This window comes from Oryzias latipes, chromosome 4 (genome assembly GCF_053564925.1).
Source record: "Oryzias latipes strain Hd-rR chromosome 4, Olatipes_Hd-rR_3.1".
In the NCBI taxonomy this organism is placed as follows: Eukaryota; Metazoa; Chordata; class Actinopteri; order Beloniformes; family Adrianichthyidae; genus Oryzias; species Oryzias latipes.
This window is the reverse complement of record NC_136240.1, coordinates 32,562,985-32,587,924: the sequence shown is the minus strand read 5'-3', so window position 1 is coordinate 32,587,924 and position 24,940 is coordinate 32,562,985. Positions and strand designations below refer to the sequence as shown.

The window sequence follows — 24,940 nt, the reverse complement described above, 5'->3', positions numbered from 1 at the left end:
CGTGGCACATCCCGAATCATCAAGCTGATCAAACCAAACCAGAAGGTGGACATTAGAGAGGAAACTCACCGGAGAGTGTGAATCGGATGGCTTCTCGGGTGGCCAGTCCTTGTCCCTGTCTCTATCTTGGTTCCGGTCTCTGCTCTTGTCCCGGGATCTGTGGCGGCTGCTTTGGTGTCCGGAGGACCTGGAGGACTTCTGGATGGCTGAATCCATGCCTTCATTAGCAGCCTGTCACATAAGAGAAGAAAGTTCAATTAAACCCTTCTTCTACAACCTGGCCTCTAACACCAGCTACCTCAAATCACCTCAAATCCGCCACCTTCTTTATCTCTTCTCCCTGTAACCTCACAAAGAGAACTGATCTCCGTGCTCCTGAAAAAAGGAAGCCAAAACCCCAACATTTGCTTATCTGAGAAGTCTCTCGGTTCATTTTCTTCAAACTACCCACAGCTCTGCTTTCTCCAGCCCCATCCACATTGTTTTCTGTGTGAGCGCCGTCATTGGCAGTTACTCCCACCCCCAGCATCTGAGCAAACTGCCATTTATAAATAGAAACATGAATATAGCCTCAGACACCAGCTTTGTGAGGAGCCATTGAGGCACAGAGATGACAGTCAGTTCAACACTTCTGAGTGTGTGGCTTCTCAGTTCAGGAGACGTTTTTGCAGCTAACTCTCACAGTGTGGTCAGCTCCAGGCTTTAAAGACACTGAACATCAAATTGAATGTGCAGCAAATGTCACATGATTAGCCTATCCTTCGTCTTTACTCCATTCACATCAATCTGCAACCTGCAATCTGCAGTCACCAGTCAGGTCCATGAACCCCACTGCAACGTCTCTTTATGTGCAAAATGAAGACGACGATGCTGTTTAAAGCACAAAATGGAAAACAAATAATTTATTTGGAGGAAAATTATATATTTAAAGGTCCTACAGAGGTGCATCAAACTACTGACTTTATAAGAGAACTGGATTGAGTGAGTGTGACGTCACCCAAAGAAAATGCCTCACTTCTGGTTCAACCAAATGAAGTCAATTCCATTTTTTTGCAACACAAACATCGCCATGTTGGAGTCAGATGACGTCAGGGAGCAGCAACTGGTCCGAGTCAGTCTGAGTCTATATTTCAATGGCAACCACTATCGCCAATCAGGAGTGAGCTTGTTGGAAGGCCATAACCCTTCCACTGAAAGCGGGCTTGGGAGAATCAAACGTTTTGATTGCGCAACATAAGGCCTTTTTTTATTGATCCATCTAATTGATCAGTTTATAACTTCGATAACTTGCACTACAAAAAAAATATGAAACAAAAACATGTTTGAAAAGGTATCAGAGTAAGAATGGTTATTCTGACAAATACAATGACTGAGCACAGCTGTTTATTTTTCCACAAAACAGTACTTCCTGTTTTATAAGTTCTCTTATACAGTCAATGGTCCAAACTAATTTCATTGGTTAGTTATTGTCTAAAAGAACAGATTGTTGCTGTTAAAACATGCTCAGGTGTGAAGGGCCAAAAGACCCACTTTAAAAAATTGTATTTTGTTGTTTTTAACACGTTGTTGTGGCATTTTTCCTCAAGATGGAGGAAATCTATAAAGAAAATTGAGCTTGCATTTCTGAGTATTTCTTCATTCAAATTGTTGTGGATCTGGAGCTGGCAAAAAAAATTGCTGTGATGTAGAAACTACCATGGCAAGCCACAATGCATCTGATACGCCCACTTCAAATCAAATCAAATCAAATCAAATCAAATCAAATCAAACTTTATTTGTAAAGCACCTTTTTTACTTGTGGTGCTCAAAATGCTTTACATAAATACATTATAAGTTTTTAAACACAAACATTAAACAAATATTTTGTTTAAAACCCATACAATGCCTCCCAGCACCACCGCCAAACACACACACACCATGGTAAGAAAAATAATTCAATGTAGAAACAATACAATATTTTGGGGACATTGTCCACATCAGTGACCCCCCCCCCCCCCCCACTCAGGTTCACAGAATACACTACCACAGGACCCCCCAGATGTAAACATAGAGTCAGACCTGGAGAAGGGTCAGTCACTGATGTGGAGGATCCCTCTGAGGAAAACACTGGAGTTCCAGTTAAAATGTAAAAGGAATAAAATAACAAAACTGATCAATAACCAGATAAGTAAATAAATAAACCTTGCAGACAAATAGATCCATATACGCCTGTTTTCCTCATCTGAGCTGGAATCTAGCTCAAACTTTACAGCTGGATACCTCCAACATTGCTCGCCATTTTTGTTGCACCGCTAATATTAGGTTGGGGGTGTGAGGGGCTGTAAGCAAGCAGGAGAAAGTGTGAACAAAGGGATGATGGGAAAGCGGAGGGCTTACTCTGCAGAAACAGTCTTAGAGGTGAATTTCTAATGAACTACTGCTTCTCTGCAGAAACTATGTTCTACAAAACGACAGGGTTTTCTGATTGTGGCTAAAACGGCATAATCAATGGGAACGCTTGGAACATAAGTCAAAAAATGATCGGAAAAACAGGCAGAACAGGTTGGACTCTCACAGAAGAACAATTCTTATGGTGTCCCCTGGACTACACACGGGGAAACAACATTTATTGCTGACGGACGGCTCTTCATCGCAATCCATATTAAGAAGGCACATGACAGCTGGAGAATGTAGGTGTGATGCAGCAGCATCAGGTGCTTCTGTTGCTGTAAAGATGTCGCTATGACCCAGTGGGACAGATAAAAGCAACACAAGTAAGTTACTTCTCAGTTTGGACTCACCATTTGAGGTTTTTTCTTTTTCTTTTTTATTGCTCTGAAGAAACCCTGCTTCCCCTTTTCTTTGGAAGGTTCAGAGGCGTTCAGGACGACAGTATCCGGACCGGTCCTGGCGATTGAGCACAGGGGACACAGTGTGATGTCCCGTTGACATTTTACTGGCATCGTTGGGGTAAAAAACACAAATGTTTTGGGTCGTTCAATGTGGTATTTACCAGGGGTCGAATGCAGGCTGACGTTTGGTGTGATTGGTCAGACTGCTGCCGTCCCCGGACAGAGCAGAGGGTCGGCTCTGAGCCCTGCTCTCATGGAAGGCGTTGTCTGGCCGGGGAGAAGGGACTGTTCAACAAAGACAAAAATACCGTCCACTTGTGTTTACATTCACAAAGTGACTGCGTCAAACCCGGCATGCTTGGGAGAGCTCTTTCTGTGCAGCGACTGGGCATCGCTTACCAAACGTTTTTGGTATTGTTGCCTTTTCACTTAGTTACAAACTGACGGTGATGCAAGAGAGACTGTTTATATATTTAAAAAAAACAAATCAAAATTGAAATAAAGTCAGCCATTACAGATGATTTTTTTTAATGTTTCTAAAACAATGACTGTTTTGCGTGTCATTGTAATACTGTATTGCAAAAAATTAAAAATAAATAAAAAAGCCCAAAACACACCACAAAAGTCAAGTTTACATATTCTTAGTCTTCTTTTCCTTTGAGTAAAGTAAAAAAATTTTTGTTTTTGGCTTCCCTTGACATTTTTATGAAAAATGTGCAAAAACAGTTACAGGAAGCTTTTTCCTGTTTGACTTTATCAGAACAAAACGATTTATTCATGAATTTTGAATTTAAGTGGGACTAAACTGGAGTTTTCAGAACTGTTCTAAGCTCCTGGTCTGAGTGCAGTGGCATAGAGACACTAAACAAACCTCTGTAGAAGCTGCCCACCCGCCTCGGCATGGATTCACTGTAGATGTTGCGGTTTTCCTTGGAGGAGCCCCCATCTTCAGCCTGCTGGTCATGATATAAGCCAACCTGAGTCACAGTAAAAGATCTTATCACACAGCAGTTCAGATGATGGATGCTTTGCATGCATCTCTGTCTGAAATGTTACCTTCATTTTCCTACTAGAACAAGAAAAAAACAGCTGATCACTAATGTCTTATCTACTGTGCAGACTTTAACATCTGCTGTGATGGCGAGCTTCACTGTGCTATCATAACAAGTCACATTAGAGGGAAGCAAAGCACATAGAGAAAATGAAGAGGCATCTGATGCAGGGAGACAGAAAGCAGTTCCTGACAGCAGTATCCACCCACATCCGCTCTCTCGGAAGACTGTATGTGGGCGGGGAATGGTGGGTGCAGGCAGAATGTCGGACCTCGCTTTTTTGCCGCTGTGTGTGAAAAGATGCAGTGTTGTCCCTTGTGGAGTCCCTTATTGCGGGTCTGCTGTGGGTGACCTCAGTGGATGCCTGCTCACTCTGTTAATGAAGACATGATGAAGCATGAAGAGAGCTCAGCACCGCAGCACAGAGATACATATAGGCACAAACACACACCATTTGACCTACAAATAGAATATATATGTGTGTATTTACACAGATAGCATGATTCATCATTTCTGCAGGAAAAGCAGGATCTCAGTACATGCAGTTTTAATAGTTACACAGATACTAATCCTGCATTTCTATTAAAGTGGGACTCCAAATCAAACTCTGCTGCACTGCAGCACAAATGCAGTTCTTAAACAGGATTTGGTGTGTGGCATGTGATGCAAGCTTCGATGTGGGCTGGTCACTGACCCTGCTCATGTCTTCTTCTCTGGACGAGCTGCCGGAGTGGCGCGGCAGCGTGCGGTGCTGCAGCTGTGGAGACAGGAGCTGCAGGCTGCTGGCTCTGGTGGCCAGGCCCTGCCCGACCGACAGCCCGTCGTCCGCCCCGTGTGTCCTCTGGTGATCCCTCCGTACGTACATGGAGTGGCGGTGCGGCCGCTGCTGGGAGGAGAAAGGGCTGGTGTACCCCTGGCCGTACACCTGCGGGTCGTGTGGGGCGGATAGAGAGTGGGCGTGGCTCCTCTCCGTGCTACCTTCCCCTGCATCCAGGCTGTCTGGTGACTTTGCCTCCTCTGAGCTCTTGTGGCGGGTGGAGGAGCGCCTGTAGGAGGAGTCCAGCGTGTTGCTCTCCCTGTCGGAGCGCATGCTGCCTCGACCCCCTGTGCCGAGTCCCAGCCTTTCCACTCTCCGGGATGCTGGGCTGCTCGGAGCGGTGAGGTCTAGACAGCTGGAGGGAAAATAACGTGATGTTGGCTCATCTGCATACAGATGCAAATCGTTTAGGTTCCCCACAGACTTGGCATCACTCAGCGTGCCATAGCTCTTTGACAAGTTCAGGTACGCAAACTTGGAGGAGGAAGGCATGGAGCTGTGGGACTCCATGTAGTTGTGTCGACTGTGCTTCTCCCCCGACTGAAGCGTGCTGGTTTTCCCTTCAACAAATGAGTGCCTGTTTTGCTGCGAGCGGAAGTTGGACTTCAGGTACTTGGCTCCAGGGCCATCGGACACCTTGGACCCCAGGTTCATCTCAAAGTCGCCTTTGCTCTTGGCCTCACTGGAGCTGTGCAGATGCGGCAGGTTGCTGCTGGCCAGGTCCATGCTGCACGCAGTGGAGTGGTTGAAAATCTGAGGCTGGTAGTTCTTGGGATGCAGGGTGGGGCTGAGGTTCATGACTGCAGACATGTTGCCGTTGAGGAAGGCGTCATTGCTGGAGTGGACGTCTTCATGTCTGGGTAGGCTGGAGCACTCTCTGCTGCTGGAGCGGTGGCCTCCTGAGCTTTTCCCTCCATGGCTCCTGCAGGAAAACAGCATCTTTAACTTTTTTAGCCAATGTCAAAGCGGACACTCCTGTGCAGATGACAGAACTTACTCCTTCAATCCTGTGTGTGCAAACTTCAGACAGTAGTGGAAAATACAACTTTAAATGCATCACATCATGTTTTCGCTGTGTTAATTTAAGTCACACAAACAGCTGGGTAGCTCGGTTGGTAAGGTGAAATGCTGCAACGCAGGAATCCAGGGTTCGAGGGGAATCAACAATGGTGCTGGGGGCAATAACCCTTAACGCTGCTGCCTACCAGCATGAATGGGCATGAATGATCCCGGTGATGGTTATTATTATTATAAAATCTGTTATACTGTCTAAACTAAACCCAGAGAGACAGGTTCATGCTTTCATCTCAAAACCAATACAAAATACTGGTTTAGCTGCACCAGCTCTGAAAGTTTGGGGGAAATAAATACCAAGATATTGGAAATCGCCTAATTGACCTTTCTTCTTAAATGTAACCGTTTGTAAAAAAGAAATTGCACCAGCTGTTCCCAGAATTTTTCCTTATAAAACTCAGCAGGAACATTGATCTAAAGTCTAGTTTCAAAATTCTGCAGGAAAACACAAATATTCAACCCTGACATGAACATGACAGAATATTACGATCAGAGATGGTTCAGTATCAGGAGGAGGAAAAGGTTCAGTTTGTTTGGTGAAGTTGTGAGGATGAACAAATTACAACTTGTGAAAAAAGTGTAGAATGATATTTAGAGAAAAGAAAAACGGCTTTTCAGGAGAGACTATTTGTGCGGACTGTCGAGCACAGCAGAGGCGAGGCCATAATTTGGGCACTTTCTTTTAATCTTCAAAACAAAAACACAATTTGATTATTATAATTTAATTATCGTTATAGTTGATCACAACGTATTGTAGTAAATTATTAGGTGTTTTGTTTAGCCAAATAAAAAAAATTGGGGAGAATTGAATCACAAAACCTTTCAAAACACAAATCATGGAGAGAATTCTCATCAATTATCAATTTCTATATCTGTTTTTCAAACCATCCAGTTTTTAAAAAAAATCTTTCTATCTCATTTTAACATTGTACAGAACTTTTAAAAGACGAGAACTGCAGGCTTCACATGACTATAAACTTTTAAAGAAAGCGGCAATAAACTGTGTGACATTTCAAATCCTCAAAACTGTGAGTCGTGACAAACCAAAGAGTAAAAGCCGGAATGTTCCACCAAAGGGCAGGGCATTCTGCAAAAATGTCAGGAGACCGTGACTCCTGCAGATAATGTGGATAATGATCCTCGGGTGTTGTTACAGCAGACGTTCAGCCGAACTCCACTGGTCAACATTTGCATAAGAAAAAGCATCATAATCACAGTGGCACATGACTAAACAAAAGAGAAACGCAGACATGCTCCAAACCAAGTGCTGACCTGCTGGGGGTGTTGTTGTCTCCATGGTGAGGCTTTCTCTTGGAGGAGCGCGCCGGTGTGGGGGTGGGTGGGCCGGCCCGCTCCACCAGCCGCAGGGTCTGGAAGGTGTGGTGGTTCAGGCACTGCTCTGTGAGGAATCGCTCGGTGGGGTTGAGCAGCAGCAGGTTCTGGGGCGCAAACACACAAGCAGAACCCATGAGCTCTGCAGACCAGCCAGGGACAAACCCTGCTTTTATGAGTAATCGCCATTATCCTGAAAGTCAGGCTCCTGCTGCAGTTAATTCAACAAGGCTCATTATGAGCTGAATTGTGATTGATGTTATTTGATTTTTTCCCCTCTCCCACATGCGAATGTCGGATAAATCTTCATTATAACCAACATTTCTGCCTTCTTTGAGTATACTCCTTACATCCTGTTCAGGCCTCCCAGTGCACTCTGGGAAGGGGTCATCCGTCTGTCACATCGGTTTATGGGCTGAATACCGAATTGCAACAGAAATTAACAAACACATTTTGGCAAATCTCTGCCTGGTCTTAAGCAACCGTGACCATTAATAAGAGTGAAGCTTGTCATCTCTGAAAAGAGTCCCAGGGTGACATTTGCCAGCAGTGAGTCATTATCTGCAGTGAAAAGTGCAAGAGCACAAGTATAGCCCACATTCCTGACACGGAGCTCTTGTTTGCACTGCAGATGGAGAAATAACAGCAGTGCTGGGTGGCTGCTAGGAGCTGAGTGATGCTGAAGCAGTCACAGCGAGTCACAGGCATCATCAAGTCACAAATGTCATAATGAGGACACACTTCTTAGGTACAGATGCATAATTAGCTCTGAATGTCGGGAACATTTGTTTCTTTTTTATATTAAGTGACATGCTGTGCAGGGACAACTTCAAACGAGTAAATACTAAATAATCCTTCCCTGCAAAGGAGCCTCTATCCCTGCCAGAGCTGCAATCCCTACCTTCAGCAGATCGAGCAGGCCTACACCGATGATGCCCAGGTACCTCCGCTCCAAAGTTTGTGGATGATTCACAGCAGGGAACTGAAGCATTGAGACATAATTATAATGTTAGGATTGCCTGTGTGACTGAATAAATATTTTTTCAAGAGAAATGAGCAACCCCTCTCTATTAGAACAGACAATCAAATGCATTTGGGTCAATGGAAGTGGAACCACTCCGATTATTTTTTGATCTGTTGTAAAAGTGTTCTTTTAGTTAAAACATAGTTTTCTAGGACATAGTTTCTGCAGAGCGGCAGTAGTTCATTAGACATTAATCTCTGAGTTAAGGGTCCAATCCTTTCACACAGCACACAAAACATTTAAGACAAAACTCAGACAAAACCCTCAGAGACGGGCGTTCAAGCGACCACTTCCAATAAAAAGTCAATGTAAACGCATGTATATACGTGATTCAGGCTTCAGCGTACAAAACTCTTTAATTCACGCATCGCTACGCAACTTTTTAAGTCAGTTTTCAGGCTCTACGTACAAAACGTGTGGCCATTGACCATGCATTGCAAGTTTGATCAATTAGGGAGGTAAATTTGGTAGTAATGTATGGATTACGTCCCTTTTAAGTTGAGCATCCTCTAACTGTTAGTACTTGCACTAGTATTGGGTATCGACAGTCCAGCGTGAACACCACATGCCAAAGTGCATTCTAGAATCTGCGATCAGCGCGTTCTTGAATGCCTTCTTCTTTTTCTTCAGTGATTTGTGATCTTCACTGGTGTCCATGGATTACATGAAATCTTTCCACCTTTATCCACCTTTATCATGGTAGGGAGAACACGTCAATGCAAGGGTGGGGTCATCTGGACCCCACCCTTGATGTCAGACTACAGCTGATAAGCCAACTGAACAGCTGTAGAGAGGAAAAAGGTCAATCACCCTCTCAAATGCCTCCATCTGTAGTAGCAAAGATCAAACCTACCGTAGAATTGTTTTTTATCTATTGCACCAAACCTTTATTCATACACTCTGATAAACAGCTCCTGGTTAAACTTACACTCCATTTAATTTTGATATTAGCCCTGCTCCTATCCGTCTTCCTGATAACATTAGCCGTAGTTGTACAGTCATCTGGAAGTACCTCCTGATCTCAGAGCTTGTTTCCACTGCTTCTTAAAAAGTCATCCATGTTCCTTCTTTTTCAGCTCACCAGTTTGTCCTCTTCTCTGCCTTTCTTTCTTCATCTTCTTTATCACCACAGTCGTTCTACACACCAACCATCCTATGCTGTCTGGAAACACTCTCACCTACCGATCTGGTATGGCTATCTTAGGTCTGATTCGCATGTGTGTTTTGGCAAAGGTTTTATGTTGGATGCCCTTCCTAACACAACCCTCTGTTTTTATCCGGTATTCATATGCTCCTTACGTCTGGAATTATCGATTTAAACTCCTCTCGTTAGGATCTGAAATAACTTAATGGTGACAGAAGTTCAAATGTCCATTTTGGTTTAAAGCTCACCTGCTCTAATAGGAGAAAGAAACAGAGATGCGGTGGAGGTAGTTTTTATTTTCCTAATCATAGCCCTCAATGTCCAACAGACGCCTGCTTTGCTGGTGACACCTTTGCAGTCTAACAAACACACTTGTGCATTTAGTAGCTGAAATTCTGCCATTGAAGGCTGAATGAGAAAAGTGTTTATTCAACCAGTTAACAAATAAACTGTTTCTGCTTTAGAAAAAAAAGATGTTTGTTAAAGAGAACTTTGTGTCAGAGAGGCAGTTTTCAAACCCATATTTACGTCGGAGGTTATAAAGGAGGGAAGGAAGGATAAAGCAGGTCTGATGTACTGCCAGCCTTTCACGGAAGACTTACAGCCTCACAACCTTCCTTCATAATGCATACAGGATACATAATACACGATGAGTCAGAGTGATCCAATCAGTCACGGCACAGAAAGCTCAGCCAGGAAAAAAATAAATAAAGCACAGAGAGAGGAGACATGGCAGGGAGAGAAAATAAACAAGAGAGGAGAAGAAGAGGAGGAGGAGGAGAGATGTCGAGGAAGGATGAAGTGGAGATTGATGGGAAAAAATCAACCAGGGTGGAGGCAGAGGCCTGGCAGACTGAGGACTTAAGGAGTGGCACTACCCTCAGTCCATGGAAGCGGGGGTTGTTGTAGAAGAGCTTCATCTGCTCCGGGGGCAGTGGTCCCAACACTTTCTGGATGGTGAAGAGCTGGTCCAGCTCACTCTCTCCTGGGAACAGAGGCTGTCCATCACTCAGCTCTCCTAAGATGCAGCCCACTGACCACATGTCCACCGCCTTCCCGTAGGGGGCCCTGCAGTCACACGTCAACTTTGAAGGAAACGTCACAGTTTAATGACTGCCGTCCAGAAAAAAGCTCAAAACGAACCCGAGCAGCAGCTCCGGAGAGCGGTACCACCTAGTGGCCACATACTCCGTGTAATTGGCATCAGTTCCCTCGGAGAGATTACGAGCAAAACCTGGCAAAAGAAGACAGAGAGCATTTTGATATAATGAGGAGCACAGACACATCTGAGGAAGCTCATTAGGCATCAGGGTGTTAGTTACAAAGTGAATAAGTTGCGTCAAGGCTGCACTTGTCGCAGACCTAATGAAATGATTTTATTACTAGAACTAAATTATGATAATGGAAACATTTAATTGAACACGGCCAGCACAGCAGCAAATCCATAATTCAAAAAGCAAATTAACAGCATCTGCTGCAGGCAGGAGAAAGCCGACTTAACAAAACGTCATACTTTTTTTGAACCAAAAAATAATCGTACTTTTCACGGTTTATTTTGGGAAATCCCCGACAACTTTATCTACGTCTTTATAATTTTTTTAAATGGGGTGAATAGAATGTTTAATTTTTGTATTCCTGTATTTGTAAACTGAAGCAATAATGACAGTTTTGTAATGTGAGAATATCAACATTTTAGCATAAATTAAATAATACAAAAAGTCAACCAAGATATTTAAAGACCCACTCAGTTAAAAATTGTGTTTTTGGTGTTTTGAACATGTTCTTGTGGCATTTTTCTCTGGATGGAGAACATATATAAAGAAAATTAAGTTAAAAATTGCCTTTTGGAGTATTTGTTTTCTAATTTTAATGTATTTCTTCATTAAAACAGTTTGCATCACTCTCACCTGTACTGTTTGTTTTTTTCAGACTGCACAGTGGTTGTTTAAAAGAAAAAAGAAAAACAATCAAGTCATTAAAAAGTCCTAACTTAAAGTTATAAAGACTGAATTAGATATTCTCAGCCAAAAACTGAGTTTTGTTTATGTGAATTGATTTTTTTTTTAATACAGGTTAGCCAGCTAAGCCTAAACTTTTGCATGACACTTGTGAAAACAGTGGGCATCTGTTAATAAATGTAGAAACCAGAAAACTAACAACTATAAGACGTTTAATAATTAAACAGATGACTAATTGACACACATTTTTCGAGAAATATGCCAACTTTCAAAGCTAAATGTGTTTTTTAAATTTCATTAACTTTCAAAAATACTTTGAAAATAACTTTTCAAAAATAAAAGGTAATTGTTCCTAACAGACGCTCTAATCGGTTACACAGCAGCTCCCGCCCGTCTCATACAGGTGATGAGGAACATCTTAGAAGTTCTTAAATACTGCTGTTTCCCAATGCTGCTCGCCCCAAACGGAGATTTGTGCAGCAGAGACTGTTGTCTCAATGCCTTTGGCTGACACGGAACGAGCAGCAGGTCTTTAGTCTCTCAGGACAGATTGTCTGCATGCTGCTGCCACGTTTTACGCTGTTTTGAGCGCCACAAGAGTGAAACAAAGCCTGATTATACTCGTGTTTCCCCAACAAGAGTTGATCTTTGAGGTGAGGGTACAGTGTGGTGGAGAGGATTTCAATAACCATTCCCTGCTGCTCTCCGAAACACCGGTTTCAGCTAAATATAGTCTCCATTTCCAAACTCTTCCCTAAAGGCACGTCACACATCAAGGGTTCAACCGATGGCGCTCACCAAAGTCGCAGAGTTTCAGGACGTCAGCGGAACTGATGAGAAGATTTTCTGGCTTTATGTCTGGAGAGGAGGCACACAGATGAGAAGAAAGCTCAGCAGAGGCGGCGTCATAACATCAATGCTGCATCATCAAGAGCTTGCGTCCCCAAGAGCTAATCTCATCGGGGCATTATTCCTTATGAAATGACACAAAAATGGAGAAATCCAAGATCCATTTGGAAAAGCTGACAGATTGATCCAGAGAAACCTAAAAACTCTTCAGCAGGTGGTGTCATGTGTGTGCCCGGGTATACTACAGGCCATTTGGTTGCTTGTTCTGCTGCTTCTATTGTGCCAAAAGCTCACATGGGCCATCTGGGCTCCTGACTGGCTGCCAGTGATTCACCAAAGGCCTTTCATGCAAACAATACGAGGCTATGACGTTACGCACTGGACAGCTTTTAAAACACCTTAAATGCACTTTAAATGAGTGCTCCCCAACCGTTTTCAACCAAAACTGTCAAAAGAGGAAGTGTGACAGTTAATTTAACAAATACATAAAAATAAAAGGTCACTAAATCGGGTGTATGTTAAATATAATCATAAAAGGGAATCCACCCAATTTGCAGCATCCTTATAGCAATAGACAGCCGGCTCTTTTCTGCAAAAACAAACATACAAACTTGTAGTTTTTTTTTGTTAACTTTGCTAGCTCCGAGGTTTCAATTAGCGGTCGGCACAGCCACTGTAGGAAAGTAGGGTTTTGGACATGCGACCGAGCGCCTTGACAAGAATGAATCAAGAATGAGTCGGATGTGGTGGGGAGAAGCCAGGAGTTTTCCAAAATAAAACTTCCTTCGGAAGTAGATTATAAATAAAACGGAAAAAATGTAGGTCGTGTTTTCTTTTCTCTGCAGCCCAGTGCCAACAGTGCCAAAAAACTGGTACTGGTTCGTGGCCCGGCCGGGGGCTGGAGACCACTGGTTCAAATAAATACAAGTTATAACGTGAATATGAATAACAAAAAAACTTATAATGTGCAGCTCTTTCTCAGGTTCTGTGCTGCGGTTGGTCCTCCCTCCTCAAATTTCGATGCCTCTCTTTGTTTTAAATCATGAAACAAAGAGAAATAGTTATTACCTCTGTGTACGATGTCGTGCTTGTGGCACCAGTGAATAGCTTTAATCAACTGGAAGATGTAGCTGCGCACTTTCTCCGTCGGCACACCGGTGGGTAACTCCTCAAGCAGTTCCAGCATATTCTAATAAAGGAACAAAGTCATCCACAAGTAAAAAAATAAACCAGGAGAGCAAACTAGATTTGCCTCAATGCTCTTTAAAGGGGACCTACCTTCTCCACATACTCAAAGACGAGGTACAGCTTGCCTCTTCTGCGAAAGGCCTCCTTCAGTTCAACGATGTTCTCCTGCTTGAGGGTGCGGAGCATTTTGAGCTCCCGCAGGGTTGTTTCTTTGACCTCCTCATTTTCTGCACACGGTGATGGCCAAAGCGACAAAACAATAAAACACAAGTCCACTGAGGAGAAAGCCTGACGGCAACAGAGACTCTGCCTACCTTCACTGTCCTTGAATTTCTTAATGGCCACAATTTCATTGGTATCCTGCAACAAAAACACTTTTTATTGCATTTGTCAAAGAAAAATACAAGACAAAAACATAAATTGTGACAAATTCCACTGAAAATATTTATCAAATGGGCAAACAGATGCAACTTACTTTCTAAAAAACCCACCAAGAAACATCTTTGAACCACAAAAGCAGACAAAACCAGAACTATTTATCTTGATACAACAATCGTAAAATAAATTGAAGGTCCAGGAAAACAGAAAATGATTTTTCCAAATCATGAGCTCACTTCGAATGTCAGTTCCCTAAAGGTTTGACAGGCGTGAAGGAATATTACGGACCAAACTAAGAAGTCAGCAGTGCCGTCATCTCTTCACAAAGTTTCCTGAGAGAGTTGCTCGGCCAGCACTAACCCCGTTTCTCTACATGTCCTACTTAGGCCTTGTACTTCTGCTTATGGCTCAGAGCTGTGCTCCAGTTCAATCACCGCCCCCACCCTGCAACCCCCCCCCCCCCCCCCAGCCCTCGCCGTAGACAGCCAACGGCGGCATGGAGCCCTCCTACCATCTAACAGACATAAGGTGACATACAGTCAGGTTCTTATGTCAGACAGCATAAATTAAGACTGAGTGTTGACCAAATAAACCCAATCCTAATCTTGACAAAAATATTGACCTCTTAATCCATAATCAGCCAACAGTCAACTAAAAAGGAAAATAAATGTATTTTATAAATCACATTTTCAATCCCTTAATCCATCCATCCCTTTTGAGGTCACAGGATTGCTGGAGCCTATCCCAGCCACTGTGGGAAGGCGGGGTACACCCTGAACAGGTTACTAGCCCATTGCAGAGCTACAGTAAATATCCACTCTCATAGGGACACACAGGGACAATTTAGAAATACCAATTAAGCAGTGAATCATGTTTTTGGACTGCCCATGGGTCATGGAGTTGCTGGAGCCTATTCCTACTGTTGGGTGAAGGCAGGCTGAACAGGTTGCCAGTCCTTCACAGGGCCACACAGGAAATATTTGATTCATTTGTTTATTCCATATTACAAATATGAGTTAAGGTAGTCCATCAATTTTCAGATGATGATCTTCTTCTGGTATTCATACACTTCCTTAGAGGGTCTTTGTATTCGGCTTCAGTTTGTTGAGATTTTTGGCCCCCCTCTTTTATTTCATTCATCCATTTCCTGTGTTTAACTTTCCTCAGTCATAAAGTTTAAATTTTTTAACCTCTTTAGACCTGAACTCTTGTTTGATATGCTTTTTTAAATTTCATAGGCCCCAGGTAATCAGAATGAACTACAGATAAAATAAAACCCACAATGTTATGTCCTCATATGTAAATGTCAGGTCTCAAGAGGATTTCAAACCTGGAATCAGGTCTGATTCGGGTCAGGCTTACATGTTTTTGCCCTTTATCCTGTTTCAGTTCTACCCTTTGCTTTTCTAGTCGTGTTTCAGGTTATCCATTTATTTATATTTCTTGTACCAATTCTCCTTCTTCTCTGAGTCCTCCAAAACCATTTTACCTTTAACTTTCTTTGACTTAGAACATCCCTTTGATGAAATCCTTAACAAACTTACTAGGGAAAAAATGAAAAACAGCTTTACAAGTCAAATGCTACACATCAGACATCTGATGGAGATCCCAAATCCCATAGGATGGACATGGCATCTGTCAGTCAGAGAAAACCCTTAAAGTCTGCACGATGGGTTTGTTTGTTTGTGGCCGTTAAGACATTTTAATGTAGCTTTGAAATAGTTACAATAATTGAAATAAGACAGCGTTTTATTTTTCTACATCAAACACATTTAAATTCTTTAACTTTTGACTGTAGCACGTACAAGTTTTTTTTTTTCAAAATAAAACACATCCTGTGTCAAATAAATCCTCCTGTTGCAGCAGATTTACTTGAAATAAAAATGCAAGAAGGTCAAACTTAACATTTTGTTATTATTATTATTAGCAAATGGACACTTTTATATGTGCCGTAGACTTATTCTAATAATAAAATGCTGTGACAAATATATGAGGCAAGTCTATTAGTATAGCACGTTTCGTGTACAAAGACAGTTGAAAGCGCTTTTTTTAACCTTTTACCATCGTTTTGCTCAGTTATCTGACACTTTAAAATTCTTAACATAGATGACAAAACATCATTAACAAAAAGAAGTTAACCCAAACTACAAATGCATTGTTTATTGAAACCCTTTGCATTTTTCCTCAAAGCCAGAGTCACAATAAAGAGATGAAAGAGCTGCATGTGCCTCCAGAGTCTGGCGTTGCAGACCCCTGATCTAAAACGACCACATTTGATCTACAATCAGCCCTGACACTGACGTCCAGCAGATGCTACCAGACCTCAGCTTATATACTGCACTCTGGGTGGTGATGGTGGTGGGGGCACCATCATGGAGCGCACAACACAACCAAAAAACTGTGTGTTCTTATCATTTTTGATGTATTTTAGTCATTTCTCCATCATTTTTTTTTCCACTGGATCCTGCCATCGTCAGAGTGAAGGTGGGCAACACCTCTGACTGACCAGTCCATCACATGGTCACACCGTACCTGAGGTCACACCCTACCTGAGGTCACACCGTACCTGAGGTCACACCCTACCTGAGGTCACACCGTACCTGAGGTCACACCCTACCTGAGGTCACACCCTACCTGAGGTCACACCGTACCTGAGGTCACACCGTACCTGAGGTCACACCCTACCTGAGGTCACACCGTACCTGAGGTCACACCCTACCTGAGGTCACACCGTACCTGAGGTCACACCCTACCTGAGGTCACACCCTACCTGAGGTCACACCGTACCTGAGGTCACACCGTACCTGAGGTCACACCCTACCTGAGGTCACACCCTACCTGAGGTGTAGCTTAGAGTCACCGTGTCAACCTATGAAGCATGTTTTTTTGACCATTGAGAGGAAGCTGGAGCGACTGAAAAACCCACTCATGCACAGGGAGACGATGCAAACTCCACACAGCCGGGAATCAAACCAAATCCTACTTGCTATGAGGTGAAAGTGTTAACCACTGCACCACTATGCACGTCTGATAAAGCAAATGAAGTGAACACTAAAAAAAAAAGTGACCGTTTTATAAGAATGCTGCCAGAATGTGGGTTTTCTGAGTCATCATGATACATCAAAATGAAAGAAGACTATAAAAAGGACAAATTGTGTTGGTCTTTACAAAGAAAAGAGTGGGCAGCTCCTGTAGAAGCTCTAAGCAAAGACATGATCCCAGAGTTTTCTAATGATCTGTCAGTTATTTTAACAGGTTTTTACAGACATATCTCCAAATATGCTGTTCTCAGCTCTTGGCTGCTTTTATGGAGCTGTTTTAGTGTCACCGTCCACTTCCACCCCGACCACTGTGGCAGATCAAAGGACAAAGCAGGTCTTCTGTTGTATGCTACAAGCCCATTCAAAGAGCTTTGGAGAAAACATACAAAAGAAAAGCACAAAAGCAACATTTTAAACAATTAAACTGTAAGAAATGGGGAAAAAAGAGTTAATTTACAACCGGATTTAGAGGAAAGGTGTGCAGATCTGTTTAGCAGTCTTTTTCTGTACATTGTTTATCCAGATTTGAAATGACATTTGAATTAACCCAATAAACGCTTCAAAATTTGTAAAAATTTTGTAAACCTTTTCAAATATCTACATACTGACATCCTCAGCTTCTGTTCAAAAAATAGACTTAGCTGCATGAAGTTCTTCCTGAATTACTTCACCTAAAGAAAAGTGGATGCAATACACATAAAGGACATACCTTCACACCGCCCTTGGCAATGTGCATTCAAGCGACCACTTCCAATGAAAAGTGTATGGAAATGCTCGTAAACGCGTATTTCACGCATAGCTAGTTCATGTGACTGTTTACGGGCTCTACAAACGTCTGGCCATTGACAGCATGTTGATAGTTATGTTTTTGTTTTGCTTTTTTTACTAGTCCTGTCCAACAGCTGAGCAAACAGATAAGAGCTGAAGGCCTCTTGGGTTGGACATATTTTACTGTTACATTAGGGGTTAAGAATCTTCTGACACAGCAGAGGTATATTTGAATAAACCCCTTTTGTAAATTAAGCCAAAATGTATTCATCTTAATTATATTTTCCGGACGGAAAAGAAAAGGAGGTAAGAAGAGAGAGGGATGTTGGGGGGGGTGGTAGGAGGGTGATTACAGAATGGGGGGGGGGGTAAAACCATGTACCGTAGCAGCAAGGAGCAACAAGTTGCTGGATGTTTATAGTTATTACGGTTAGGTTTAGAAGTAATAATAATTAGGATTAGGCTAATACGTTCAAACAACAACATTTAGGCGTGGATGTACTTAAAAAATCCGTGCGGTCAATGCCGCAATCTGCATCCTGATTGCATGTTAATAAGTTACAATAACATCAGCCTTTATTTTGTCTGGACACGACTGGAAACACGACTTCACGTGATTACACGGTTTCTCAGGACTGCGTGGAGGGTGCTTTGTTATCCCGCCGCTCTGCGTGAGCGAGCTGCCGGACGGACACCGTAACAAAGCACCCTCCCCTGCCAGCAAACACAAAGCTACGAGTCCAGCTGCTCTGCTCAGAGACATGCCTCGCTCGTACAGCCGGCCGCACCTGTTCGCGCTCCAAAGCTTTCTCTGGAGCGTCACACCGTCTATGCATGACGTAAAACCAGAGCAGTAGTGACCTACAATTGGAATAAGCTGTTTATTTACACCACGATCGGATCGACAATCAGCAAACCCACCTATCTCGACAAGAAAGAACTTTTGACATGAATGAGTTTGATGGGGGCAAAATATTCTGTGTTTCCATGACGCATTTTTATTCGGATCAGGGGTTTATTCAGATTACTTTTGTCTATAGCCGCGGTTACATGGGGAGAATATCTTGATCGGATCAATGGTCGGGTTAAAATTCACCCGTTCACATGGGATCAGAAAACCTTTTTCCGATTAGAACAAACGTTCCCATGGCTCACACTTTCGGTCGGAATGAATCATTTGGGCATGCGCAGTAGTGTTGAAAAGGACTGAGCGACATTTATTTCTGCTTCCCCAAACTGGCTGCGTGAGCTGGCGGCTCTCCTGAGTCCTTCAGCCGCTAACCCAGAGCGGCGGAACGCCTCGCAGTCTGAATTCTCCCACACATAACAAAACAAAACAAAAAAAACGCACACCGAACAAGCATCCTCCTCCCCTCAGACACGGAGTTATTAATCCAGCTCCTCTGCTCACTCGGGTGCCAGTGGACCGAGTGAGCGTCGGGGGGCACGAAGAGCTCCTTCCCCGTACCTCCCTCGTGAGGGGTGAAAGAGACGGGAGAGCCAGCGGGGCGAGAGCGGTCCCCTATGCGCTCCAATGCTTTTCTCTCAGCGAAACACCGTCTATGCGTGACTTAAACCAGAGCAGTAGTGACACACGATCGGAATGACCGTTTACATGCTCCACGATAGGATAAACGATCGGTATAACCCACCTATCTCGATCGGAAAGAAATTCTGATCCGAACGAGTCTGATCGGGGCAGAGTATTCTGAATGGCGCGTTTACATGACGCATTTTCTTTCCGATCAGGCGTTCATTCCGATTACTTTTGCCCATGTAAACGCGGCTATGTAACTGCAGCTACTCAGTCCAGTTCTCATGTACAGTCAATGGATGAAAGCCCTAACAGATTTGCTAAATAACAAGTTTTTCTTAAGTGGAATCATTAACAGCAACAACAAGCGGGATGAGTTTGATCGGGGGTAGAGTATTCCGAACGGCGTGTTCACATGACGTATCTTTATTCTGAGCAGGCGTTTATTCCGATTACTTTTGTCCTTGTAAACGCAGTCAGTGTCTCTTTTGATTGAATCTTCATTTTCTTTCAGATGTTTGCAGCTGGTTTAAACTTAGACTTGAACATAATGTCTGAGCTGTTCATTTCTCAATAGAAGTCTTTTTGGGACCAGCGGCTACTTCCTATTTGCAACGCAGGGAGGGGTTGTTTCAGTCCAGTCCTCATTTACTGTCAATGGTGTATAGGTAGCTTCAGATGTTCCATGGGGCTCCACCCTCACAGGGAGATGTTTTCCATCTGATCTTTGCTGGAACTCCCAGCTGAATGCATCCTTTACATCATGGCTGCTCTGAGTGCAGTCTGTGAAATACTCTGCAGATGCTGTTGAACAAGTGGCATTCACACCCATCCCACATTTCTTAGATTCAACCTACGACTATCTAATAGAAGTATTTATTTATTTATTCATTAATTCATGCGTACAGAATTCCAGATTTCCTGAACCTTTGAGCGTTTAGCTGAACTTTATGTTCTGTTGGAATTTTTCCTATGAGCTGTGCGTCTGCTGTATGTGGGAGTGAAAACAAATGGGTGCAATTATTAGGTCTTGTAAAAAAGAGCAGTAGGCCACGGATTAAGACTTCTCTGATGTGCTTCATCTTATACTTAGGGAGTGAACAATAGGCCACAATGATAACAGTCTGTAATAGAAACCATAAAATTGTTTCATGATTCTTGTTATTTCAGAAAAATAAGATTCTTCTTTTGAGGTCAAAGTGTGGAACATGAAAACATAATGAAGGAAACCAGGAAAAGAAAGTTCTGCCTTAAATACACATCTTTTTTGCGTGTGTGGTTTTTTTTGTATTTTAATCTAATTGTATATGTGGCCAGGAGGCTCGGTTGGTTAAGTGCGGGACTGGCGCGCAGGAAATGAGGGTGCGATTCCCAGGGGGCACGATGAGCTTCATCCAGTGTGGGTCCTTGGGTAAGACCTTTTGAGCTACTGTCTAACTATATAGCCACAGGGGGGGCCCAAGGCCAGGTCTGTGTCCACCCTAACCCCTAACTACTAAAAAACTATATAGTGCAGCACTATGTAGTGCCCTGAATTTTAAAAGCAATTTGGACAACATGCTCACTACTTTTATTTATTTTTTAAACAGCGGATATGGCGTCATCGATTTCACAAAGTTAAAATCTAATTAATACGAGCGTTTTGTAACGATTACATGAGTCCACTGTCTTCTGGAGATGAAAACGTTGATGGTTTATAAAAAAAAAAGATTTAAATACATTTTTTGGCAAAACTTGTTACGACCCAATGCATTGTGGTCTATATTCGGCGATTTAGTGAGCATCGATGCACATTGGTTTTTCACAGAGACTTCTGGTAGATTTCTAGGGCACTGGATTTTGGAATTGTAGATTCAGACAGCACTGCAAAATGGCAAATGCCCTATATAGTGAGTAGTGAAGGAATTCTGACACAACCTAGGTCCCCCTGTGCTGGTCCCTAGCCTGGATAAACTACAGGGTTGTGTCAGAAACAGCATCCGGCGTAAAAATCTCTGCCAGACCACCTGTGTGAATCACTGAAAGCTGATTTGCTGTAGCGACCCCTGAAGGGAAATGCAGAGAAGTGAAAAAAATTGTATTCTAACTGTAACAACATGCAACATTCTATTTATCAGATGTTAAAATATGGTGAAGCTGATTTATCAGAGACTAATTTTAGACTAAGTGAGTTTAACCATGGTATAGTTGAATCCTCTCAACCTCGTTCATCCATCCATCCATCCATTTTCTAAACCAGCTGAATCCCTTTCAGGGTCACGGGATTGCTAGAGCCGACCCAGCTACACACTCACATGCACACCAAGGGACAATTTAGAGATTCCAATCAACAGATGAAGCCTGTCTTTAGACTGTGGGAGGAAGGCGGAGTGCTTGGAGAGCACCAACGCATGCACGGGGAGAACATGAAAGATCGCAGCCGGGATTTGAATCAGAGTGCCGCCTCAACCTCGTCCAAAGACTCACATATTTTCTGGGAAGGGAATGCTTCGAGAGTGTCAAAATAAGGGGTTTGAAGAAGACATTTCAAAGACAAAATCACAGTGCCATATTGGGAGTCTAACTGTGGGAGTCAAACAAGGTGCGTCACTTTATCTTTGTTGCGTTCAGTCAACTGTTCTCACAAAGATGTCACAGGAAGACAGTCTGGAGTTGTTGGACATCGTGGGAAACTTGAAGACAGAGAGACATATCTGCAGAAATGTGGGGATGCTGCATTTTTCCTTTTGTGATTGAAAAAGGATCGATGAGGGGCGTTGAGGACCGGTCTGTATTCGGTTTGTTTCATGGCCCTTGCTTTTTTGTCAAATGGCTCTCTGTTGTTCAATAAACAGTTTCTATTTAAAAAACAATGCATCAACTCATTGAATTCTTGAAGTACGGAGTCTGCTGGCATTTGTAGAGGGCCATCCATCCCGTTTGACTGCTGCAATGCAAAGTCCAAGGCTCCAAGTACATTCAAGTTGTTTTCTGTCTTCATCCCGTGGAAATTGGTAAAGTAAAACGCATTCATTTGTTTTTCATGTTGTGACAACTACCAGCAACCCATCTGTAACTTCCAGAAGTCAAAGCTCTGTCTCCCTCTCTGGTCTCCAGCGGGAACAGTCTCCAGAGTTTTGAGTGCACTTCATCTCCCAGCAACCCCAGAGCACAGTTCCTGGATGCCACACACCTGACTTTCATTTGCAATCGCTCACTGTCTACTTAAACACTGTACTGAGCCTCACTCAGTGCAAAGTATTGTTTGTGCCACTCTGCCTGCTTTACAGAGCGTTATCGTCTGATCTTCTGATTTCCTGACCCTGTTTTGTCTCTGATACCGTTTGCCTGCCGCTGCCCCCGAATCTCACCTGGATCCTGACTACCCCTGCTACGCCTCTTGTGCTTCCATGCTCATTATCGACTCCTGCCTGCCTGATCCTGATTTAGCTTTGTGGACTTTCAGCTAAACTAATAAACCAGCTGCATTTGGAATCAGCCATCTATCGTTATGAGATTTAGTGGCTTTTTTTCTACACCACACTCTGTAAAAATGGCGGCCATCGAGACGTCACTGCAAGGGGTCTATGAAGTGACGGTCAATGACGTGCACAAAGCTCATGTGAAGCTTTATCAAAGGCCTCATCAACAAGTGGGCTGCAGCTAACAGTCTGCTTTAATTTGGAGCTTGAAATAGCCGTCATTCCTCAGGGTACGAGGACAACTTTAACACTCTAAACTCCTAATTCATGACAGCAAACGTCCTTTCTCATTTATCTCTCAGCGGCTCCTGATAGGAGCTCGTCTTCCAGAGCTCAAATCAAGGTGGCCTATTTAACACTGGCCTTTTTTCCTCTTCTGTCCCAGTTTCTGTTCACTGACTGCAAAAATAACTGTTCCCTTCAAAGGGGGCAGATGATTTTTTCCCCTCTGCTAAATAAATGTAGCTTTCATAAACAGGCACTCAGCTAATTTAGGAAAAATAATATCGCAGCAGACTCCACCACTTCTATTTGGTTGAAAAATTTAAAAAAAACCACAGGTTTGATAAATGCTGTAAGAAAAGACATTATGGGATATTTTGGACTGAGATAAAGATGTAAAGTTGTGGGAGACATGGCAACATAAATGATGTATACTTAACCCTTGTGCTATCTTAGATGACCCCACCCTTACATTGACGTGTTCTCCCTACGATGACAAAGGTGGATAAAGGTAGAAAGATTTCATGTAATCCATGGACAAAAGTGAGGTTTACAAATCATTGAAGAAAAAAGGTTCAGTGCACTGACTAGTGGGTCTAGTTGACCCAACTCCCAACGTTAAAGTGCCTAGGATAGCACAAGGGTTAAATGAAAGAATGGGTCAGGTTGTCCTCATTTCTTAATCCTTTTCTGTATTTAAAATTTGTTATTTCTTGTCAAAAATTGTCTTTTAACTTTGAAACAACTTTTTATGGATCGGGCCATTTGGTGCTTCTGCATTAAAAAAGCACAGAGGTACTTAAGTCTTTAGTCTCAGTCACCACCTTGAAAAAGCAGAGTGCCACACTTATCAATTTCACTCACTTGTTCCACTCAGATTTTAAAATGTCTGTACATTTTTTTATTAAATTGTTTCAGAGCCCTTTCAGTGCCATTATAGGTGCAATAAAACTGATGTTTAGTTTAGTTAAAGTCCTTCTCCGTCATTTTTTGAGTGTTCCCAGTGCTCTTTAAATCATGATTAAGCCCCTTTCTTATACTTCTTTCATTTTCTAGGACATAGTTTCTGCAGAGCAGCAGGAGTTCGTTAGAAATTCACCTTTGACTGTTGCTGTTGCAACCCCCACACCCCTTTCCCCTCCCTTATGCTGAGAGCTCTGAGCAGGGAGGTTGTGGCGTATTTTCTCACTTTCTGTCACAAATAAGATCTTTTTCAAGTGCCATTTTTTTCATGTGCTTCTGAGTGCTGGCTGGAATCCAACTGGACCGTGGAGGTGTATGACCACTGTGGTTCTGGTTTTTGTTGCCGCTTTTCTTCCCTTTTGATGAATGAGAAGTAAACATGAACAATTGCATCCATTCATGCATCTATCCATGTTAGATTACTGTTGGGCGAAGGCGGGGTGCACCTTGGACAGGTGACCGGTCTGTCATGGGGCCAGACAAATCCAAAGCAGTTAAAATGACAAATGATTCTGTTTTAGGAACATTTTCAGTCCACGCAAAAGCAAAATCGTGACCTCAGCAAAGAAATGGAGAACTTTTACAAAAACGCGGATCATATTTCCTAAAATTGTGGAAAAAAATGAGGATTTGAAAGGTTGTTTCTTGGAAACTTGTTAGCAAGTCAAGAAGAAAACCAGATGGTCTTCCTTTACTGACCATTGTACACTTTAATAGAAAATGTAGAGCAGACACATACAATAAATAGGATAAAAAGGCCATGATTGATAGCTTGAGCACTCAAGATGCTAGCGGGTAGATTAGTCACATGCCTCAGGCTCAGTGCAGTACATCATGGGGAGAAATTATGCAAACAGTGGTGCGACTTGATCTCATTACAGAAATGATTCCAAAACTCCAGCATGATGTAATTTGCTCCTTTACAGATTAAGCTTTGAGTGTGGAAGGTTTCTCTCTAGGAGGATATTTCTGAAAAAAGCTGGCTCACCATTGGTGCTCTCAAACGAAGACATTTTTCTGTTCTGTGAGTCTGAACTGGGTCAGAAACGTTGGAGGCTGCTCGCTGCCAGGAGCAGCACCATGAGCAGCAAGCAGAGCGCCTGCGGACGCGCTTTGGCGTGCGCCACATATGCTCTTGTTCCATTCCCAAGAACACAGCCACTACGTACATTTTGCACATATGGCACGGATGAAAATTGCTCATAAAGTTGTGGTTCTCTAAGTGAAATTTTCCCAGATGTATCACAAATGAACCACGTTAAAACCACGGAAGAAGTACAAATAAACCACGCAAAGAACATAAA

The 24,940-nt window shown here is 42.9% G+C and overlaps 1 protein-coding gene across 9 annotated transcripts in view; it reads right to left on the bottom strand.

Moving 5' to 3' along the window:
* LOC101173854 (cyclin-dependent kinase-like 5) overlaps positions 1 to 24,940 on the bottom strand; it is a 47,406-nt gene that overhangs the window by 2,854 nt on the left and 19,612 nt on the right. Inside the window, exons 4-17 of one of the 9 annotated variants that reach the window (XR_013655806.1) lie at positions 13,584 to 13,629; positions 13,360 to 13,496; positions 13,150 to 13,270; positions 12,031 to 12,090; positions 10,418 to 10,508; positions 10,153 to 10,342; positions 8,008 to 8,088; positions 7,047 to 7,213; positions 4,578 to 5,622; positions 4,093 to 4,256; positions 3,703 to 3,808; positions 2,993 to 3,116; positions 2,781 to 2,886; positions 70 to 231 (exon numbers count right to left, since the gene is read on the bottom strand). Coding sequence is in view for 8 of the 9 variants with exons in the window: in XM_011474466.4 (XP_011472768.1) it covers positions 70 to 231; positions 2,781 to 2,886; positions 2,993 to 3,116; positions 3,703 to 3,808; positions 4,155 to 4,256; positions 4,578 to 5,622; positions 7,047 to 7,213; positions 8,008 to 8,088; positions 10,153 to 10,342; positions 10,418 to 10,508; positions 12,031 to 12,090; positions 13,150 to 13,270; positions 13,360 to 13,496; positions 13,584 to 13,629 (2,538 nt within the window). In the remaining variant the exon portion in view is untranslated. The remainder of the gene's footprint in view (positions 1 to 69; positions 232 to 2,780; positions 2,887 to 2,992; positions 3,117 to 3,702; positions 3,809 to 4,092; positions 4,257 to 4,577; positions 5,623 to 7,046; positions 7,214 to 8,007; positions 8,089 to 10,152; positions 10,343 to 10,417; positions 10,509 to 12,030; positions 12,091 to 13,149; positions 13,271 to 13,359; positions 13,497 to 13,583; positions 13,630 to 24,940) is intronic. The other 8 variants (XM_011474466.4, XM_011474467.4, XM_020702670.3 and 5 more) reach the window with 8 other exon arrangements.